Source organism: Bos taurus, chromosome 28 (assembly GCF_002263795.3).
Source record: "Bos taurus isolate L1 Dominette 01449 registration number 42190680 breed Hereford chromosome 28, ARS-UCD2.0, whole genome shotgun sequence".
Classification (NCBI taxonomy): Eukaryota; Metazoa; Chordata; class Mammalia; order Artiodactyla; family Bovidae; genus Bos; species Bos taurus.
The window spans coordinates 1,269,926-1,286,880 of NC_037355.1; the positions used below are offsets into that span (position 1 = coordinate 1,269,926).

At 46.6% G+C, this 16,955-nt stretch overlaps 1 protein-coding gene across 6 annotated transcripts in view; it reads right to left on the reverse strand.

Annotated features, from left to right (window-relative positions):
* The window catches only part of CCSAP (centriole, cilia and spindle associated protein), a 37,600-nt gene extending 27,622 nt beyond the window's left edge, over positions 1-9,978 (reverse strand). For 4 of the 6 annotated variants that reach the window (XR_001495316.3, XM_059882633.1, XM_015460914.3 and 1 more), the window contains exon 1: positions 9,060-9,569. Coding sequence is in view for 5 of the 6 variants with exons in the window: in XM_059882633.1 (XP_059738616.1) it covers positions 9,060-9,483 (424 nt within the window). In the remaining variant the exon portion in view is untranslated. Of the gene's footprint in view, positions 1-9,059; positions 9,570-9,892 lie in introns of those variants that run through there. The other 2 variants (XM_059882634.1, XM_010820404.4) reach the window with 2 other exon arrangements.
* Between the last annotated feature and the right edge of the window lie 6,977 nt (positions 9,979-16,955).

Here is a 16,955-nt window from a genome sequence, read left to right on the forward strand (position 1 = left end):
AAGCACAAGCTCAAAAATATCTGCAGCAGAGAAAAAAGATGGAAAACAGAAGAGATAGAACTTATCACTATAAAATTAATACTTATAAAACTCTTGAAACAGTGCCTGGTACAAGATAAGTGTATGTATGTTTCAAAATCCTATTCAAAGTTTTAAATAAAGCCATTTCCAGGCAAATAAAAACAGTGTCATCACCAGTTATTGTGGAAGATTCTAATAGCACCTTTCTCAGTAACTGACAAAAATCAACTCAGCCTTGATTTAGGACTATGCTGTTCATTACAAAAGCCATGAAGCAGAGGTGACCTAAATATAAGTTTACATTAATTAAAATTAGCTAGAAACAAATTTTCACTTCCTCAGTTATACCAGAGTTCAAGTGCTCAAACATATGGCTCATGGTTAGCCTGTTTCACGGTCCAGACAGAGAAACTGCCCATCATTACAGAAAGTTTGACTTGAACAGAATGATTTTTAAAACTATTTGAACAAAATTAACACATTTGACCCAATGGGTACATACAGAATACTGCACTCAAAACCACAGAATACACAATCTTATCAAGCACATGCGGAACATTTACAAGAATTTACCCAGCCAAAGCTATAAAGAAACTCTTAACATAGTCACAAAACTGGAATCATACAGTATGTATTCTCTGACTTGTGCAATTAAGCTAGATCGTGCTCATGCTCAGTCACTTGAGTCATGTCCAACTCTTTGTAACCCTATGGACTGTATAGTCTGCCAGGCTCCTCTGTCCACAGGTTTCTCCAGGCAAGAATACCGGAGTGGGATCTTCCCAACCTAGGAATCAAACTCCCATCTCCTGCTTACAGATATCCGGATTCTTTACTGCTGAGCCACCAGAGAAGCCCTAATTAAGCTAGATACAACAGCAAAAATATCTTTCACAGTCTCCAGCTACAGGAGAATTCCCTGGTGGTCCAGTATTAGAACTCCATGCTTTCACCACTGAGGGTCAGAGTTCAATCCCTGGTTAGAGAACTAAGATCCTGTGAGTCTCATGGCATGGCCAGTAGATAAATAAAATCTCCAGTTATAAAATTAACATTTCTCTTTTTTTCTTAAATTGAACTACAATATGGTATTAGTTTTAGGTTACAGCAAAGTGATTCAGTTATATAGATACATTCTTTCAGGCCACTTTCTACTATAGGTTATTATCAGATATTCTCTATAGTTCCTTGTGCTATACAGTAAATCCTTGTTACTTATCTGTTTTATACATGGTAGTTTTTATCTGTTAATCTCATACTCCTAATATATCCCTTTCCTTAAAAACATTTCTAAATAATGCATGGGTCAAAAATAAATCATATTATTTCACAAAAATGTAAATGTTCTCCATGTCATTGAGCTATGCACTTAAAAATTGTTAAAATGATAATTTGTGCTGTGTGTTTACTACAATTTTTAAAAAGAAAAAAGTAATAGCGATAGAGAACATAATCCCATTCTTATTAGAAATATTTCTAAATTTCTTGATTAAGTACAATGCAGCTAAAGAAGTAATCAGAAGTAAATCTAGAGCCTTAAATCAATATATCAAAAAGAAAAAAAGGCAAGGGAAGAAAAAAAAATCAATGATAAGCATCCATCTTAAAATGTTATAAAAAGGGCTTCCCTGGTGGCTCAGTGGTAAAGAATCTGCCTGCCAATGCAGGAGACATGGATTTAATCCCAGTCCAGGAAGATCCCACATGCGACAGAAGAACTAAGCCTGTGCACCACAACTGCTGAGCCTGTGCTCTAGAGTCTGGGAACCCCAACTGCAGAGCCCACGTGGGACAACTGCTGAAGCCTTTGAGCCTTAGAGCCTGTGCTCCACAATGAGAGAAGCCTGCACTGCAATGAAGAACAGCCCCACCGCCGCAACTAGAGAAAAGCCCGTGCAGCAAGAACCCAGCACAGCCAAAAATAAAAATAAATTTAAAAAAATAAAAAAAGAATATTAAAAAATTTATAAAAATAAGCACTAAAAAATGAAACTAAGGGGAAAAAATCATGAATTAATAAACACATAATAAACAAAACCGATATGGCCAAGGGTTAGCTTGGAACAAAAATGAACAGAATTCACAAACCTCTAGCAAGACTAATAAAGAAAGAGGGTAAAAAATAAAAATGAGTAAAAATAGAGCAAACGAGGCCATCAGGTTAAATGTGCACTGGTGACACAAGATTACAGCCCTTCCTCTTCAAACCCCAGTAAAGTGAAGGAGCAAAGGCCAAAGAGGGAAAGGACAACGAGCAAGCGGGCAAAGACACCAGACAAATTTTGGAAGGTGCAAAGTGATGAAGACTTAGAAATGACTCACGGGACTCAGCAGGAAGATGCAAACTCCCTGCAGGAGAAGGGCCCACAGGACACCGTGGAGCTGTGCAGTAACTGGCATTGAGGCACCAGACTTCCCAGAAGGCTACGCCCAGCATCAGTCAGTGCCCCAGGCCATGTGCTCCAATGGCAGCTTAACAAGGATGTGCCTCGGCTGAGAACCAGGGTCCATGCTGCTTGCCCTTGAACCTGGGCAGATTTTTGTGAGCAGAGAATGGGGTGAAAGAGGTGGCACATGGCTCCTGGAAATAAGTCATGATGGGCAATACAGCAGCTGCCCAGCTCTCTCTCAGGAGTGCTCACTGTTAGAGGCCGGCCTGCAAGTGATGAGGAGGGCCAGGCACATGAAGAAGTCACCTGCAAGTGTCCTAGCAGACAGCTGCAGTCAGCACGCAGCAGAGAGAAGGCACACCCTGTGCCTTGGCCAAATTCTAATTTACAGAAACCATGAGCTCACAGGTGAGACCTGGAACCTGAAGTACTAGTTTCCAGGGTAAGCCTGTTGTGCAGCAATGGATACTCCCTCAACAGTCCTTCCTGTGGTCCTCAAGGCCGGTGGCTGCCCGCCCCGCCACCTCACCCCATAGCCCAGGTCCCTAAAGGAGGAGGACCAGCGGGCAGCAGGCACAGGAGAACTGAGGGGGGCAGGATGAAAACAGGATGGCGTGGTAAAGAATGGGGTCCCTCCTCCTTTCCCCCAGCTCTGTTCCCAGGATGCTGACAGCCAGGCTCAGGCCCTCCCAGGCAGGAGGATGGAGGAGCAGTGTCTGGTAAGCTGACAGAAGAACAGGCGGGTACTGATGTGGGCAGCCCCCAGAAAAGGAGCAGAGTCCCCCTACAATTTACAGTCACAAGCTCCTTCATGCACACAGCTCCCAAAAAGCCCTTCAAGCTTCCCTCTTAAATAAGCAGACAGGCTAAAAGCAAGCATTAGAGTACATCCTTTAATAAGAAAGAGACCAAAACAAAGAGGAAAAAACTAGGCTTGGAATATAAGAGAGCTCTCAAAGGATATTTATGGCTTGGGGAGGGTGGGTGGGGGAGGGGAGTGGAGGGGCAGTTAGAGAAAAGGATGCTATTTTTCATTAATTTTTAAAAGAACACTTGGGACAAAAAAAAACAATCTCTTTGAAATTAAAAACCAGAATGGTAGAATTTAAAATTTCAACAGAAAATTTAGAAGATAAAATTGAAGCATTCTCGAAACAAAACCAAAGTTCCAATTTTTCAAAAATAAATAAATAAAAATATTAGAGGTTTGCTCCAGGAGGTATACAAACCAGCTAAAAATAACTATCAAGAAAAAAATGAATAGAAATTTTTAAAAAGTTTTTAAAATGTTTTTTGGCCTCTCTGAATGGCATGTGAGATCTTAATTCCCTGACCAGGGATCAAACCCATACTCCTTGCAATGGCAGCATTGAGTCATAACCACTGGGCCACAAAGGAAGTCCCCAGAACAGAAGTTATTTTAAACAGTACCTGAAAATAAATGTTTCTAGATTTAAAAGGCTCACCAAGGGATTCCCCTGGCAGTCCAGTGGTTAACTCTGTGCTCCCAATGCAGGGAGTATATATCCCACATGCCATGCCATGAGGTGTGGCCTAAAATAAGTTTTTTCAAAAAACTAAATAAAAAGTCCCACCAAGTTATCAGCCCAATGAACGAAAAATGACACATAGTATTTTAGAATACCTAGGATAAAGGGACAGTCCTAAAACTTAAAAAAAGAAAAAGGTCACGTATCCAAAAGAAGTGTTGGAATGACATGGTACTTCTCAACAATAAGACCAAAACCTAGGATTCAATATAATACCTTCAAATACTGAAATATCTAACCTAGGAAGTCTCTGTCTTGCCCAAATGGCAATCCAGCCTTGGATAAAGGCATTTTTAGACTTCAAGGTGACAAAATTTTCACTTCCCTTTTAACACTTCTCAGGACTTACAGAAGATGTGCTCCACCAAAAGGAAGGGAGATTGGAGGTTTCTAGAACAGGGATTAGATAAAGGAGGAAAGCAAAAGGAATACTCGGCAAACATGAAGAGAAGTCTCAGCTTGACAGCAGTGTCAGACCTGGACAGCATAAAGTCTAAATTAAAACAAGAGAGTCAAGGGTTCCCCAAAATTATTTCCCCAAGGAAAATAATGCAACAAATCAACACCTAATGTGCCTGGCATATAACAAGTTTCACAGTCCCACCAGACTATTTCTGGCTAAATTATAAAAGGAAAAAGAAAAGCAAATATACAAGTAAAGCAACAATTACCTCTAGGCAAAACATAAATAACAAAATATAATCAAAATGCACTGTATGGATTATCTGCAAATAACACAGAGCCATGATCATCCAAATATAGAATACTACTTCAGTGAAATAGTCATATAGTTAATACTTTGGGACAAAAGAGGTGCTTGTGTATGTCTAGGTGGGAAGAAGGGAGGGTTTGAGGAATGGCCAAGCTAAGATCTTAAACTAAATCATCTCCCATTACGGGAAGTCAATATACAATTTTCAAAATAAAAAAGCCAACATTACTCTGAATGAGAAAATCATTGGCCACAGTGCTGAAAAGAAAGGTAAAGAGTTACTCCAGGGAGCAAGGGGCATGGGTGGTGAATGGGCCAGGATTACTTTTTCATTTTAAGCATACTTTTAAAAATTCTGCATATGCATAACTGGTTTAAAACTAAAATTTAATTTAAAAAGAAATGTAAATATGAAGAAAAGAATTGGACACATTCTAGACACTCTTGAAAGCATGATGGCTACAGAGAGAAGGCATTTCACAGCGAACAAGCATTCCCACACCCACACCCACCCCCCACACCCAGGCAATTTCCCAACAGCTTTTTAGTACCATCTCTTAAATAAGAACAAGAAGCCAAGAATCATTAGACATTTGAGGAAAGCTGCTAACTTGAAATACAGGATTACAAATTAAATTAAAACACACACACACACACACACACACACATCCAGAGAAAGGGAGTGGAAACCTGTGCCAATGAAACATCCAAAAACTAAAAACTCCTAGTCCTCAGCAGGACAAGTGAGGATACTATACGTACAAATCAAGAACAGAATACTATTTTTTAAAGAGGATTAAAGAGAAGGAGAGAAGGAAGGAAAACCCAGAAAACAATTCAACAGTTCTTAAGACAGATGGATTGGAAGCCAAAGTAGAAAATTAGAGGATATATTTGTAAAGTCTAACATCCAACTAAGGAGTTCAGAAAGAAAAGAGAAAAAAATAATAGTAATAAGAAAACAATTCAAGAAAACTTTCCAGGATTACAAGATAGGAGTTTGATTTGCAAGGATTCATGAAGCACATTAGAGGAAAACAGGCCTAGACAGAGGATAATTTTCAGAACACAGAGGACAAAGAGAAGACCCTAGAAGCTTCCAGAGGAGGGAACATGTTATCTATGAGGGATTAAGAGTGAGAACCACACGGGAGTATAACAGCAACTACAGAAGTCCCAGTACCAGACAGCACTGCCTCTAGATTTCTTAGAGACAAAAACTTCCAACCTAGAATTTCATGCCTAATAACAAACTTATTGAATTGTGAGGGCAGAATCTTTTGACATGCAAGATCTCAGAATATTAAGCCTCTCACACACTCTTCCTCAGGAAGGTACTAAAGATAATCTCTGCCAGGAGAGGATAAACCGGGCAAGATGATGTGAGAGGCACACAACAGAGGGTCCTACCAAGCGGGAAGGCAGGGAGTCCCTGGGATGGTGGCCAAGAGCCCTCCCAAGACGAAACAAGGCAGCAGGCTGCCAGAGCAGCAAGCAGGCCAGGTGGAAGTAGGTCAGAGGCCCTGGGAGGGATGTCTTAAGATGGGGAGGGTGACAGTGAACCTGATGCATTGGTGGTATTGCAACAGAGAGAAAAGGGAATCACAGCAAACAAGATAGGGTAGCTCTAAGCAACCTCTTCCATAGGCCCTGCTGCTGCTAAGTCACTTCAGTCGTGTCCGACTCTGTGTGACCCCATAGACGGCAGCCTACCAGGCTCCCCCGTCCCTGGGATTCTCCAGGCAAGAACACTGGAGTGGGTTGCCATTTCCTTCTCCAATGCATTAAAGTGAAAAAGGCCTTCTTCGACAGGCCCTAACTGAATCTAACTAATTCTATGATGACTATACCAGAAGGGTGAGGATGGACCAGGTGTATGGATTAGGAGATCACTAAAAAGAATTAAGGGCTTCCCAGGTAGCTCAGGGAGAAGGCATTGGCACCCCACTCCAGTACTCTTGCCTGGAAAATCCCATGGATAGAGGAGCCTGGTAGGCTGCAGTCCATGGGGTGGTGAAGAGTCGGACACGACTGAGCGACTTCACCTTCACTTTTCACTTTCATGCATTGGAGAAGGAAATGGCAACCCACTCCAGTGTTCTTGCCTGGAGAATCCCGAGAGGGCAGAGCCTGGTGGGCTGCCATCTATGGGATCACACAGAGTCGGACACGACTGAAGCGACGCAGCAGCAGCAGCAGCAGCAGCAGGTAGCTCAGTGGTAAAGAATTCACCTGCCAATGCAGGAGATGTGGGTTTGATCCCTGGGTCAGGAAGATCCCTTGGAGGAGGAAATGGCAACCCACTCCAGTATTCCTGCCTGGGAAACCCCATGGACTGAGAAGCTTGACAGGTTGCAGTCCATGGGGTTGCAAACAGTCGGACATGACTGAGCAATTGAGCACACTACACAAAAAGAATTAAAGCCAATTAATAGATGGTACTAAAAACTCAACAACAACAACAACAAATCAACAAATCTTAATAAAAGCCATGTTACTTGGAAAAACAGAATTACACACCAAGGAAAAACCAGAGGACTGGGAAGTGGTCACCTAGGGAATAGGTTAATTGGTGTGGGGGAGGAGGGTTGCTGTATCTCTGTACTAAGCCATATATAACCCTATGATTCTATGTGTACATATGGCTTCAGTAAAGACAAGAACTAAATGTTTATGTTTCATAGAAACTCAAAAGAGTGCTCATCATTCTGTCCACTTAAAAACAAGGACTTTCAATCCTGCCAGACATAGGGATGAACAGAGGCTTGATAGGCATGAGCAAAGCAAAAGATCCTGGGATGGGGAGTCCAGAAACATTTTTTCTTCCCAGATTCCTAAACCAGAAATATTAACAAAGAAGAAATAACTACCTCAGCCAGCCCCTGGGAGGATTCAGTGTCTCTAAGGGAACAAAAATAATCATGAACTCTTACGAACACAAGCCCCATACTCCATACTACAATGCTGTCTAAAAACTGCATTTATATACACCTGGAAATAACTGACATCTTTTTCATAAGCAATGAAGGGAAAGAACCAAGGAGAGAGAAAAGCTCATTCAGTCTGATAAAATGCATCTCATAATTGAGCTAGTAGCTCAGTGCCCCATACTCTCCCCATCTTCTGTTATTCAAACTTCTAGCAAAGGTCAGGAATCAGTGGGAATTCACAAGTAACATGAGGATGAAGGGGCAGCCCTGCCACATGATGAACCGAGAACAGCTGGGAACAGTATAACAAGACTCAACTTCCTCTCTTCCTCAGCATCTCACAGACAAGCTAGGATGAGAGTCAAGAGAAAAATCTGATCAGAGTACCACTTACAAGGCGGTAAACAAAAATAGTCACCAATCGTTGATTCTGAGCTTCTATTCCTTCATCTATAAAATCGAGGTAAACGAGGTAAAAACTCCCTTGGTAAACGAGGTAAATGGTCCTCCCTCTTAGAATTGTTTTGAGTGTTGACTAAGAAAATATATACTCTAAGATCGGAGACTGGATGCATGACAAGCTCTCAGGCCATTTTAGTTATTTGGCTGGGGTCTCTTTAAAACTGAGTGACGTCGGGTGGTGCCTGACCCAGGTTAGAGTAGAATAGAACCCCACGGGGTTCCTCCAGGCTGAATCTGGGGCATTCATTCAACTGGGCCCTGAGCACCAGCGGCCGCTCGGCCCGCCCCACTCTCCGAGAGCCCGCCGGCAGGAGAGAAGGCGCAGGGCCCCGACGGGAGCAGCAGATGCACCACCCCCAAGAGCCATTTTCCAGCTGCCGCTCCCCAAGCTCACAGTAGCAGCTGGAGGAGAGGAGGCGAGCAGCCGAGAGGACCTGGCATTTAGAAGGATTATCTCCCAGCAGCCGGGACTTATGCAACAGTCTGTGGAAACAAATACAAAATATTCCCAAGGGAAAGCGCGGCCAGATCAGGGAGTTAACACAGAAAACAACAGCCCCAATCACAGGACAATGCGCTTAGCTCACAGAGGTTAGTTCCTAACCTCTGGCCGTCTGATGAAAGCTGGGCTCCTCTCATAAAACAAATGAGCGTTTAGAAATAAATAGAAAGGAGTTTAGCGGTCCAGAGGCCATCAAGGCTACCTGGTGAAAATCTGGACTTCGCCAGCGGCAAGTCTACGGCGTTCACAGCTGGCTCAACCCAGAGACACACTTTACGGAAATACAGGGTCGGAGGGCGGGGGCGGGGCCGCCACCTTCCTTATTTTGTCAAGGGTGGCGTATTCTCCGCCTACCAAAAATAGATTAAATAAAATTAAGAAAGAGCTCGCCCTGAGCTCTCACTGCGAGAAACGGCTGCGCGGTTCAGGAGACGCAAGAGCAAATCCAGTCCCGCGAGCTGGGCCCTCGCAGCCCCCTCCCCAGCCCGGTACCTGGCAGCGCCGCGTCCTCTGCGTCCACCGCGTCCCTGGTCTCCGCGTCCCCCGCGGCCTCCACCTCCCGCTCCTCCGGCCCTACGCGCCCCTCAGGCTCCGCGGGCGGCGGCGGCGGCGGCGAGGCCGGGGCGCACTGGGGCGCGGGGGCCCCGGTGCCCGACGACGCCGAAGACGCCGAGTCGTCCGAGGCGCCGGCCTGGCCCCAGTCGTCCCAGAGCCAAGGCGCGTGCGCCTGCTCCAGCAGCCGGCGACCCAGACGGTAGTGGCGCAGCGCACGGTAGCACGGCCCGTACTCGTCCCAGCGCGGCTCCTGGTAGCGCTTCATGTACTCGCTCTTCACGCCGCTCCCCGGGGACATGGTGCCGCACGTCGGCCCCGAATGCCCGCCTTTCCGCGCCGCGCGGTCGCCTACAGGACCCATGACACGACACAGAGGCGCGCCCCACCCCTCCGCCAGCCCAGCCCGCCGAGACGTTTAAACCCAGAGCCCCGCCCGGACGGGGCGGGCTGGGGCGGAGCGTGGGAAGTGGGGTAGGGAGCGGGGGCGGGAGTGTGGGGGCGGGGCGTGGGGCCGAGGGGCGGAGGGAGAGCGCGGCCCGCCTGGGGAGGGGGCGGAGACCTGGGAGGGCGGCCCAGGGGCGAGGGAGGGCCGAGCGGCCTGGGCTGCAGGGCTGGGGGGTCACCGGGGAGGGCGGCTCGCGAGCTCAGAAGCCAGAGGCCGCGGGAGCCCGCGGATGGGAGGTGAAAGAGGGAGGCGTGGGCGCGGGGAGCGGGGCGGCCTCTGGGTCTTCGGAGCGGGATGTGTGGGCAGGAGGGGCAGCCCCGATTACCTCCTTCTTGTACCTCCAGCCCCGCGGCTCCGGCGGGTCCTCGACGCGAGTGGCGCAGCAGCCCGGATCCGCCCGCTCTCCCAGGGCTTTCCTGCCGAGCAAGATGTCGCTCCTGCTGCAACCGGTAGGGGAAGGCGCCGCCTCAGTCCCGGGAGCAGTCGTCTCCCGCGCGCGCTCCCGGTCCCCGGCCCCCACCCCTCTCGGTGGGGGCGGCGACTTCGGCGCCTGGCGTGGGCTTGCGGGCGACTTGGCTGGCCCAGGACCCTGGCCAGGTCCCCGCCCGCCCGAGGCGCCCACGAACCTCGTTGTGGGAGGCGCTGCCCCTGGCCCCCGCCGCGTCGGGAGGCGTCAGGGAACGGAGCCGCCCACCAGCCCGCGACGTTGTGTGTTCTCTTCCCGACACTTGCCAGGGTCGCGCTCCCAGAAACAACCCCAAGTGCGCGCGTTGGCTCTTGCTTCCTTTCCTCTGTTCACAACACCTGTTACTCTGGCTTTAACTCCTTTCAGTGCTTTGGTGCAACTCCTTTCTTGTCTACGCCCCCGAACATTTTTTGAAGCTGTTGATTAAAACTGCCAAGCCACCCTCCCAGAGACCCAGGTGCACAGAAAACCTTGGTGGACTCGGTTGCTTTGTGCTAAGTATGCAGTGTTGTGCTGATTGTTACAGTTTCCAGAGCGGTCCCGTGCAGCTTCTTCCCCTTTATGAAAAGGAGCCTGGATACATTAGTAACAAAGATTTGGAAGAAAAGAAGTTCAGTTCAGTCGCTCAGTCGTGTCCAACTCTTTGCACCCCCATGAACCGCAGCACGCCAGGCTTCCCTGTCCATCACCAACTCCCGGAGTTCACTCAAACTCATGTGCATCGAGTCGGTGATGCCATCCAGCCATCTCATCCTCTGTCGTCCCCTTCTCCTCCTGCCCCCAATCCCTCCCTCTTAACATCAGGGTCTTTTCCAATGAGTCAACTCTTCGCGTGAGGTGGCCAAAAGTGTTGGAGTTTCAGCTTCAGCATCAGTCCCTCCAATGAACACCAGGACTGATCTCCTTTAGGATGGACTGGTTGGATCTCCTTGCAGTCCAAGGGACTCTCAAGAGCCTTCTCCAACACCACAGTTCAAAAGCATCAATTCTTCTGTGCTCAGCTTTCTTCACAGTCCAACTCTCACATCCATACATGACCACGGGAAAAACCATAGCCTTGACTAGACAAACCTTTGTTGGCAAAGTAATATCTCTGCTTTTCAACATGATATCTAGGTTGGTCATAACTTTCCTTCCAAGGAGTAAGCGTCTTTTAATTTCATGGCTGCAATCACCATCTGCAGTGATTTTGGAGCCCAGAAAAATAAAGTCAGCCACTGTTTCCACTGTTTCCCAATCTATCTGCCATGAAGTGATAAGACCAGATGCCATGATCTTCGTTTTCTGAATGTTGAGCTTTAAGGCAGCTTTTTCACTCTCCTCTTTCACTTTCATCAAGAGGCTTTTGAGTTCCTCTTTACCTTCTGCCATAAGGGTGGTGTCATCTGCATATCTGAGGTTATTGATATTTCTCCTGGCAATCTTGATTCCAGCTTGTGCTTTTTCCAGCCCAGCGTTTCTCATAATGTACTCTGCATATAAGTTAAATAAGCAGGGTGACAATATACAGCCTTGACCTACTCCTTTTCCTATTTGGAACCAGTCTGTTGTTCCATGTCCAGTTCTAACTGTTGCTTCCTGATCTGCATATAAGTTTCCCAAGAGGCAGGTCAGGTGGTCTGGTATTCCCTTCTCTTTCAGAATTGTCCATAGTTTATTGTGGTCCACACAGTCAAAGGCTTTGGCATAGTCAATAAAGCAGAAATAGATGTTTTTCTGGAACTTTCTTGCTTTTTCCATGATCCAGTGGATGTTGGCAATTTGATCTCTGGTTCCTCTGCCTTTTCTAAAACCAGCTTGAACATCTGGAAGTTCACGGTTCACGTACTGCTGAAGCCTGGCTTGCAGAATTTTGAGCATTACTTTACTAGCATGTGAAATTAGTGCAATTGTGTGGTAGTTGGAGCATTCTTTGGCATTGCCTTTCTTTGGGATTGGACTGAAAACTGCCTTTTTCCAGTCCTGTGGCCACTGCTGAGTTTTCCAAATTTGCTGGCATATTGAGTGCAGCACTTTCACAGCATCATCCTTCAGGATTTGATATAGCTCAACTGGAATTCCATCACCTCCACTAGCTTTGTTCGTAGTGATGCTTTCTAAGGCCCACTTGACTTCACGTTCCAGGATGTCTGGCTCTAGGTGAGTGATCACACCATTGTGATTATCTGGGTGGTGAAGCTCTTTTTTGTACAGTTCTTCTGTGTATTCTTGCCACCTCTTCTTAATATCTTCTGCTTCTGTTATGTCCATACCATTTCTGTCCTTTATTGAGCCCATCTTTGCATGAAATGTTCCCTTGGTATCTCTAATTTTCTTGAAGAGACCTCTAGTCTTTCCCATTCTGTTGTTTTCCTCTATTTCTTTGCATTGATCGCTGAGGAAGGCTTTCTTATCTCTCCTCACAAAGAAGTTGGGGGAAGTCAGAACATTAGCAGTTAAAAAGCAGGCCTAGGTTCTGGCTTCCATACTGGGTTTCCATCAACTCGTGTCTGTTTTCCCTTCTGCCTCCACCTCCTGTGCCGCCCTGCATCATAACCAAAAGATCCATAGGTAGACAGTGCCCAAGCAGGACAAGTCAACCTGTTCTGAGACCTTGAAGGTTATTGTCCAGAAGTCATTAACACTAATTGTTAACCGCAGTTTTCTGGAGAAACACTTGTGACCTCTGTTGTTGACACCCACATGGTGGCCCTGATTTCTCCCCTCCCCAACTTTATGTTCTATAGCTTGAAATATCCCAGGAACCTGCTAATGCATTTCTCTTTAAACTGGTTTCCCATGGCTGCAAACAAAAGAACCTTAATAAATATATTAATAATGTGGGGGAAATGATGATGTGTGGTTACATAAAAAATTCAGAACACAATCTGTTTCAGTTAGCTTTGGTTGCATAATTAAGTACCCCAAAACTTGTGGTTTAAAACAAAAGATGTATTACTTCTCACAGTTCTATGGGTTAGCTAGGCCATTCCAAAGCTGGTTTCACTCTGCTGGTTTAGACTCGAACAGTTGCATTCAGCTGGAGGGAGAACTGGTCTGGAAGGTTCAACATGGCTTTACTCACATGCCTGACACTGGGGCTGGCTGTGGGCTGGGCTGTCTTGATATCTTCCCTGTATTCTTGTCCCCCAGGAAGTTAGCCTAGCTTCTTCACCTGGCCCTTTCTTCTAAGAGGTTAATAGCGGAAGTTGGAAGGCCTCTGAAGGTCTTATACGTCTCTCTGCTGCAAGCTAATGCTCAAATAAGTCCCAAGGCTAGCCCACATTCAGAGAGCAAGAAACTCCACCTCTCCCTGAGAGGAGTAGATGCAAACTTGCATTGCAAAGGGGTGTGCATACTGGATGGAGGAATTTGTGGCTGTATTTTACAATCACACAACCACACACACACAGTATATAAGGTATGACACCATTTTCTGTATAACTGAAAAATAGGGTTAGGAATTATTTTTTTGTTTTACATTTCTCTGTTGTGCAGATGGAGAAGGCAATGGCAACCCACTCCAGTACTCCTGCCTGGAGAATCCCATGGATGGAGGAGCCTGAAAGCCTGCAGTCCATGGGGTCGCTGAGGGTCGGACACAACTGAGCGACTTCACTTTCACTTTTTACTTTCACGCATTGGAGAAGGCAATGGCAACCCACTCCAGTGTTCTTGCCTGGAGAATCCCAGAGCCGGGGGAACCTGGTGGGCTGCCGTCTATGGAGTCACACAGAGTCGGACACGACTGAAGTGACTTAGCAGTAGCATTGTGCAGATAGGTGCATGCCATTCATTCCAATTTTTTAAAGTATTATTATTCACGGCTTACCACTTGGAAGTGACAAAAACCTGATTCAACTAGCTTAAACAGAAAGGGTATTGATTGTCTCTGGCAAACCTAGACCCTGGAATCCAGTCAATATCACTGGGACTCTACTTCTCTCTTTGGTCTCTGAGCTTTCCTCTGGGGGCTGGCCTTTTCTCCCACTACAATGGACTTCCTCTTCACAGCTGGAGAAAGTGCAGCTTGTACTCCAAGCTTATGTTGTCTTAGCTGAGGACCACCAGCAACAGACAACTTCTTAGTATTCCAGTTATAGAGAAAGATTCTTGGCTGTCACCTAACCCTACCCCAGGGGTAGGAGGTGATATGATTGGCCAGGAATGGGTCATGTTTCCATCCCTGTGAATGGGGATAGAGTGGGAGGCTGAAATTGACAGCCCCAGGAGACCCACAGGGAACAAGAAAGGACTGACTCCCCAGAGGAAGGAGCAGTAGGCAGATAAAACAACATATGTTCATCCATATATTCGTCTTTGTGTTTAAAAAAAAAAAAAAAACAGGATAAGAAAGATCTAATTTGACAGCATGTGTGGGGAGAACCTTCTGGGTCCTAGTTGACCATAAGTAAGGTGCAACTGTTAAGATGTTGAATACAATCATAAGCAGTAGCCACAAAGTTGTATTTCTTTATCAGGGGCAGTAAACCTTTCCTGTAGAGAACCCTCTGTTCCTAGAGCACTGAAGGACTGCCTGTGGAGAAAACAGTGTTGTTTTGTTTTACAGATAGAATCAGGACCAGCAAGCAGATATTATAAGCTACAACTGTGGCAAATATGGATCTGCAATGGGTTTCTGAAGCAAGAGGGAGACTTTAGGGCTGGCCTCTGGAGCTCACAGAAGAACAGAGTAGAAAACAGACAGACACCAAAGGGTCATCAGAGACTGGACATCAGGGTCCCCATAAGGACAGGAGAGGACTTTGGTAGAAGGAACTCAGTGAGAGGCAGCACTGGGTGGATCCCTCTACAAGATACAGTGGGAGCTGAAAGGAAGGTCAGTGCTAGACTCCTGAAAGATCATAGAAAGATAATTGAGATTTGCTACCCAAATGCACAGGTTCCATGTCTGAAAACCTACTAGTGACTTCATCTGGCAGCCTCACAGAGTGGCAAGCCCCACAGGCTGGCCTCCATCAGGGAAGCTGGGCTGCACTTCCTAGCTCCCTGCTTCCAGAGTCCTGCATCCTGAGGCCCCGGGCACTGCCACTCCCTCCCCTCAGAATACCATCCCATCTGTGTCAATGTCTGTGTCCTTCTGAGCTAAGAGAGGCCATCTTCCGAGAGCACCCCTGATTCACCATTCCTTCCCCCTGAGGTGTTCTTTCCTGGCATGTGCCTCCTGCCTTTCCTGACCCCTCCCAGCCGGTGCTCCATCAGCTTTCATCTTCCCTTTTGTCTCTGGATTTTGCTTCTTTTTCTCTCTATTTCCCTCTCCCTTGCATTTTCCCTCACCTTCTGTCTCCAAACACAGACTTGGGAATCCACTATCCACTCTACCCTTTTTATAAACCCACCCCCCAGTGTGGAAGCTCACATGCTTATGTGCTAAGTCGCTTCAGTCGTGTCTGATTCTTTGTGACCCTATGGATTGTAGCCTGCCAGGTTCCTCTGTTCATGGGATTCTCCAGGCAAGAATACCTGCATGGTTTGCTGTACCCTCCTCCAGGGGATCTTCCCAATCTAGGGATAGAACCCATCTCTTATGTCTCCTGCATCAACAGGCAGATTCTTTACCATAAGTGCCACTTGGGAAACCCATGGATGCTACAGATGCTAGATATTTTCCATAGCATCCTTTGCAGCTAGAATATAGGCCTGTGACCTGAAAGTGAAAGTCTCTCAGTCATGTCTGACTCTTTGTGACCCCCATGGACTATACAATCCATGGAATTCTCCAGGCCAGAATGGGTAACCTTTCCCTTCTTCGGGGATCTTCCCAACTCAGGGATCAAACCTAGGTTTCTTGCATTGCGGGTGGATTCTTTACCAGCTGAGCCACAGGGGAAGCCCAAAAATACTGGAAGGGGTAGCCTATCCCTTCTCCAGCAGATCTTCTTAACCCAGGAATTGAACCCAGGTCTCCTGCATTGCAGGTGGATTCTTTACCAGGTGAGCTATAAACTCTGCTAATCAGATACTCCTGCCCCCAGGCTTGGAATCAGGGTCTGATGGTGCTGAGAAACAAGGACCAAGAAGGTTTCTCTTTGGCTGAAATGCCAATTTCAGAGCCAAGTTCCTAGAGCAGCAGTGGCCCCAACACTTGGAGAAATGCCTTTGTCCAGAGTCAATGATGTCAGGGATGCAAGCTCCATTGGTCTCCATTGGTGTTCTTCCTCTCAGAGCCCCAAACCTGTTCCAGAGATTCTGGAAGCCACCCAAGCACTGTTTAAATATTGATATATATCTTTTCTCCTAAAATTAGTAGTGTTGATTTCTCTAAGCAAGCACCCTGACGCACTGGACTGTCCTAATTCCTTCCTCCTTGCTAACTGGTATCTGGATTCTTTGGCAGCTTCCTATTCCTCCTCCTCTGTTTGTTTTCTTAAATTTATCTATTTATTTATTTATAGGTATGCTGAGTCTTTGTTGCTGCTCTGGCTTCTCTCTAGCTGCAGAGAGAGGGGGCTTCTCTCTAGTTGTGGCGCACAGGCTTCTCATGTGGTGGCTTCTGTTGTTGCAGAGCATGGGCTCTAGAGCACACAAGCTTCAGTAGATGTGACTCCCCAGCTCTTGAGCACAGGCTCAGTAGTTGTGGTACATGGGCTTGGTTGCTCCACAGCACGTGGGATCTTCCCAGATCAGGGATCAAACTTGTGTCTCTTGCATTTGGCAGGCAGATTCTTTACCACTGAGCCACAGGCAGATTTTAAGAGAAGCCCTCCTCCTCCTCTTTATTAAATTAAGGACTCCTCATTCTTTCTGCACCTCTCCCCACCTACCATCTCTGCACAAGGGACCACTTATGCAGAGCAGTGATTACTATGTATACTGTGGCATCGATACCTCTGTGATCCCCAACCCCAGAGCCAGACCACTGTGCAGCTCACTGACCATTCCCCCTTGGTGCACAGCTTGCCAAAAGCTCATATTCAGTGTT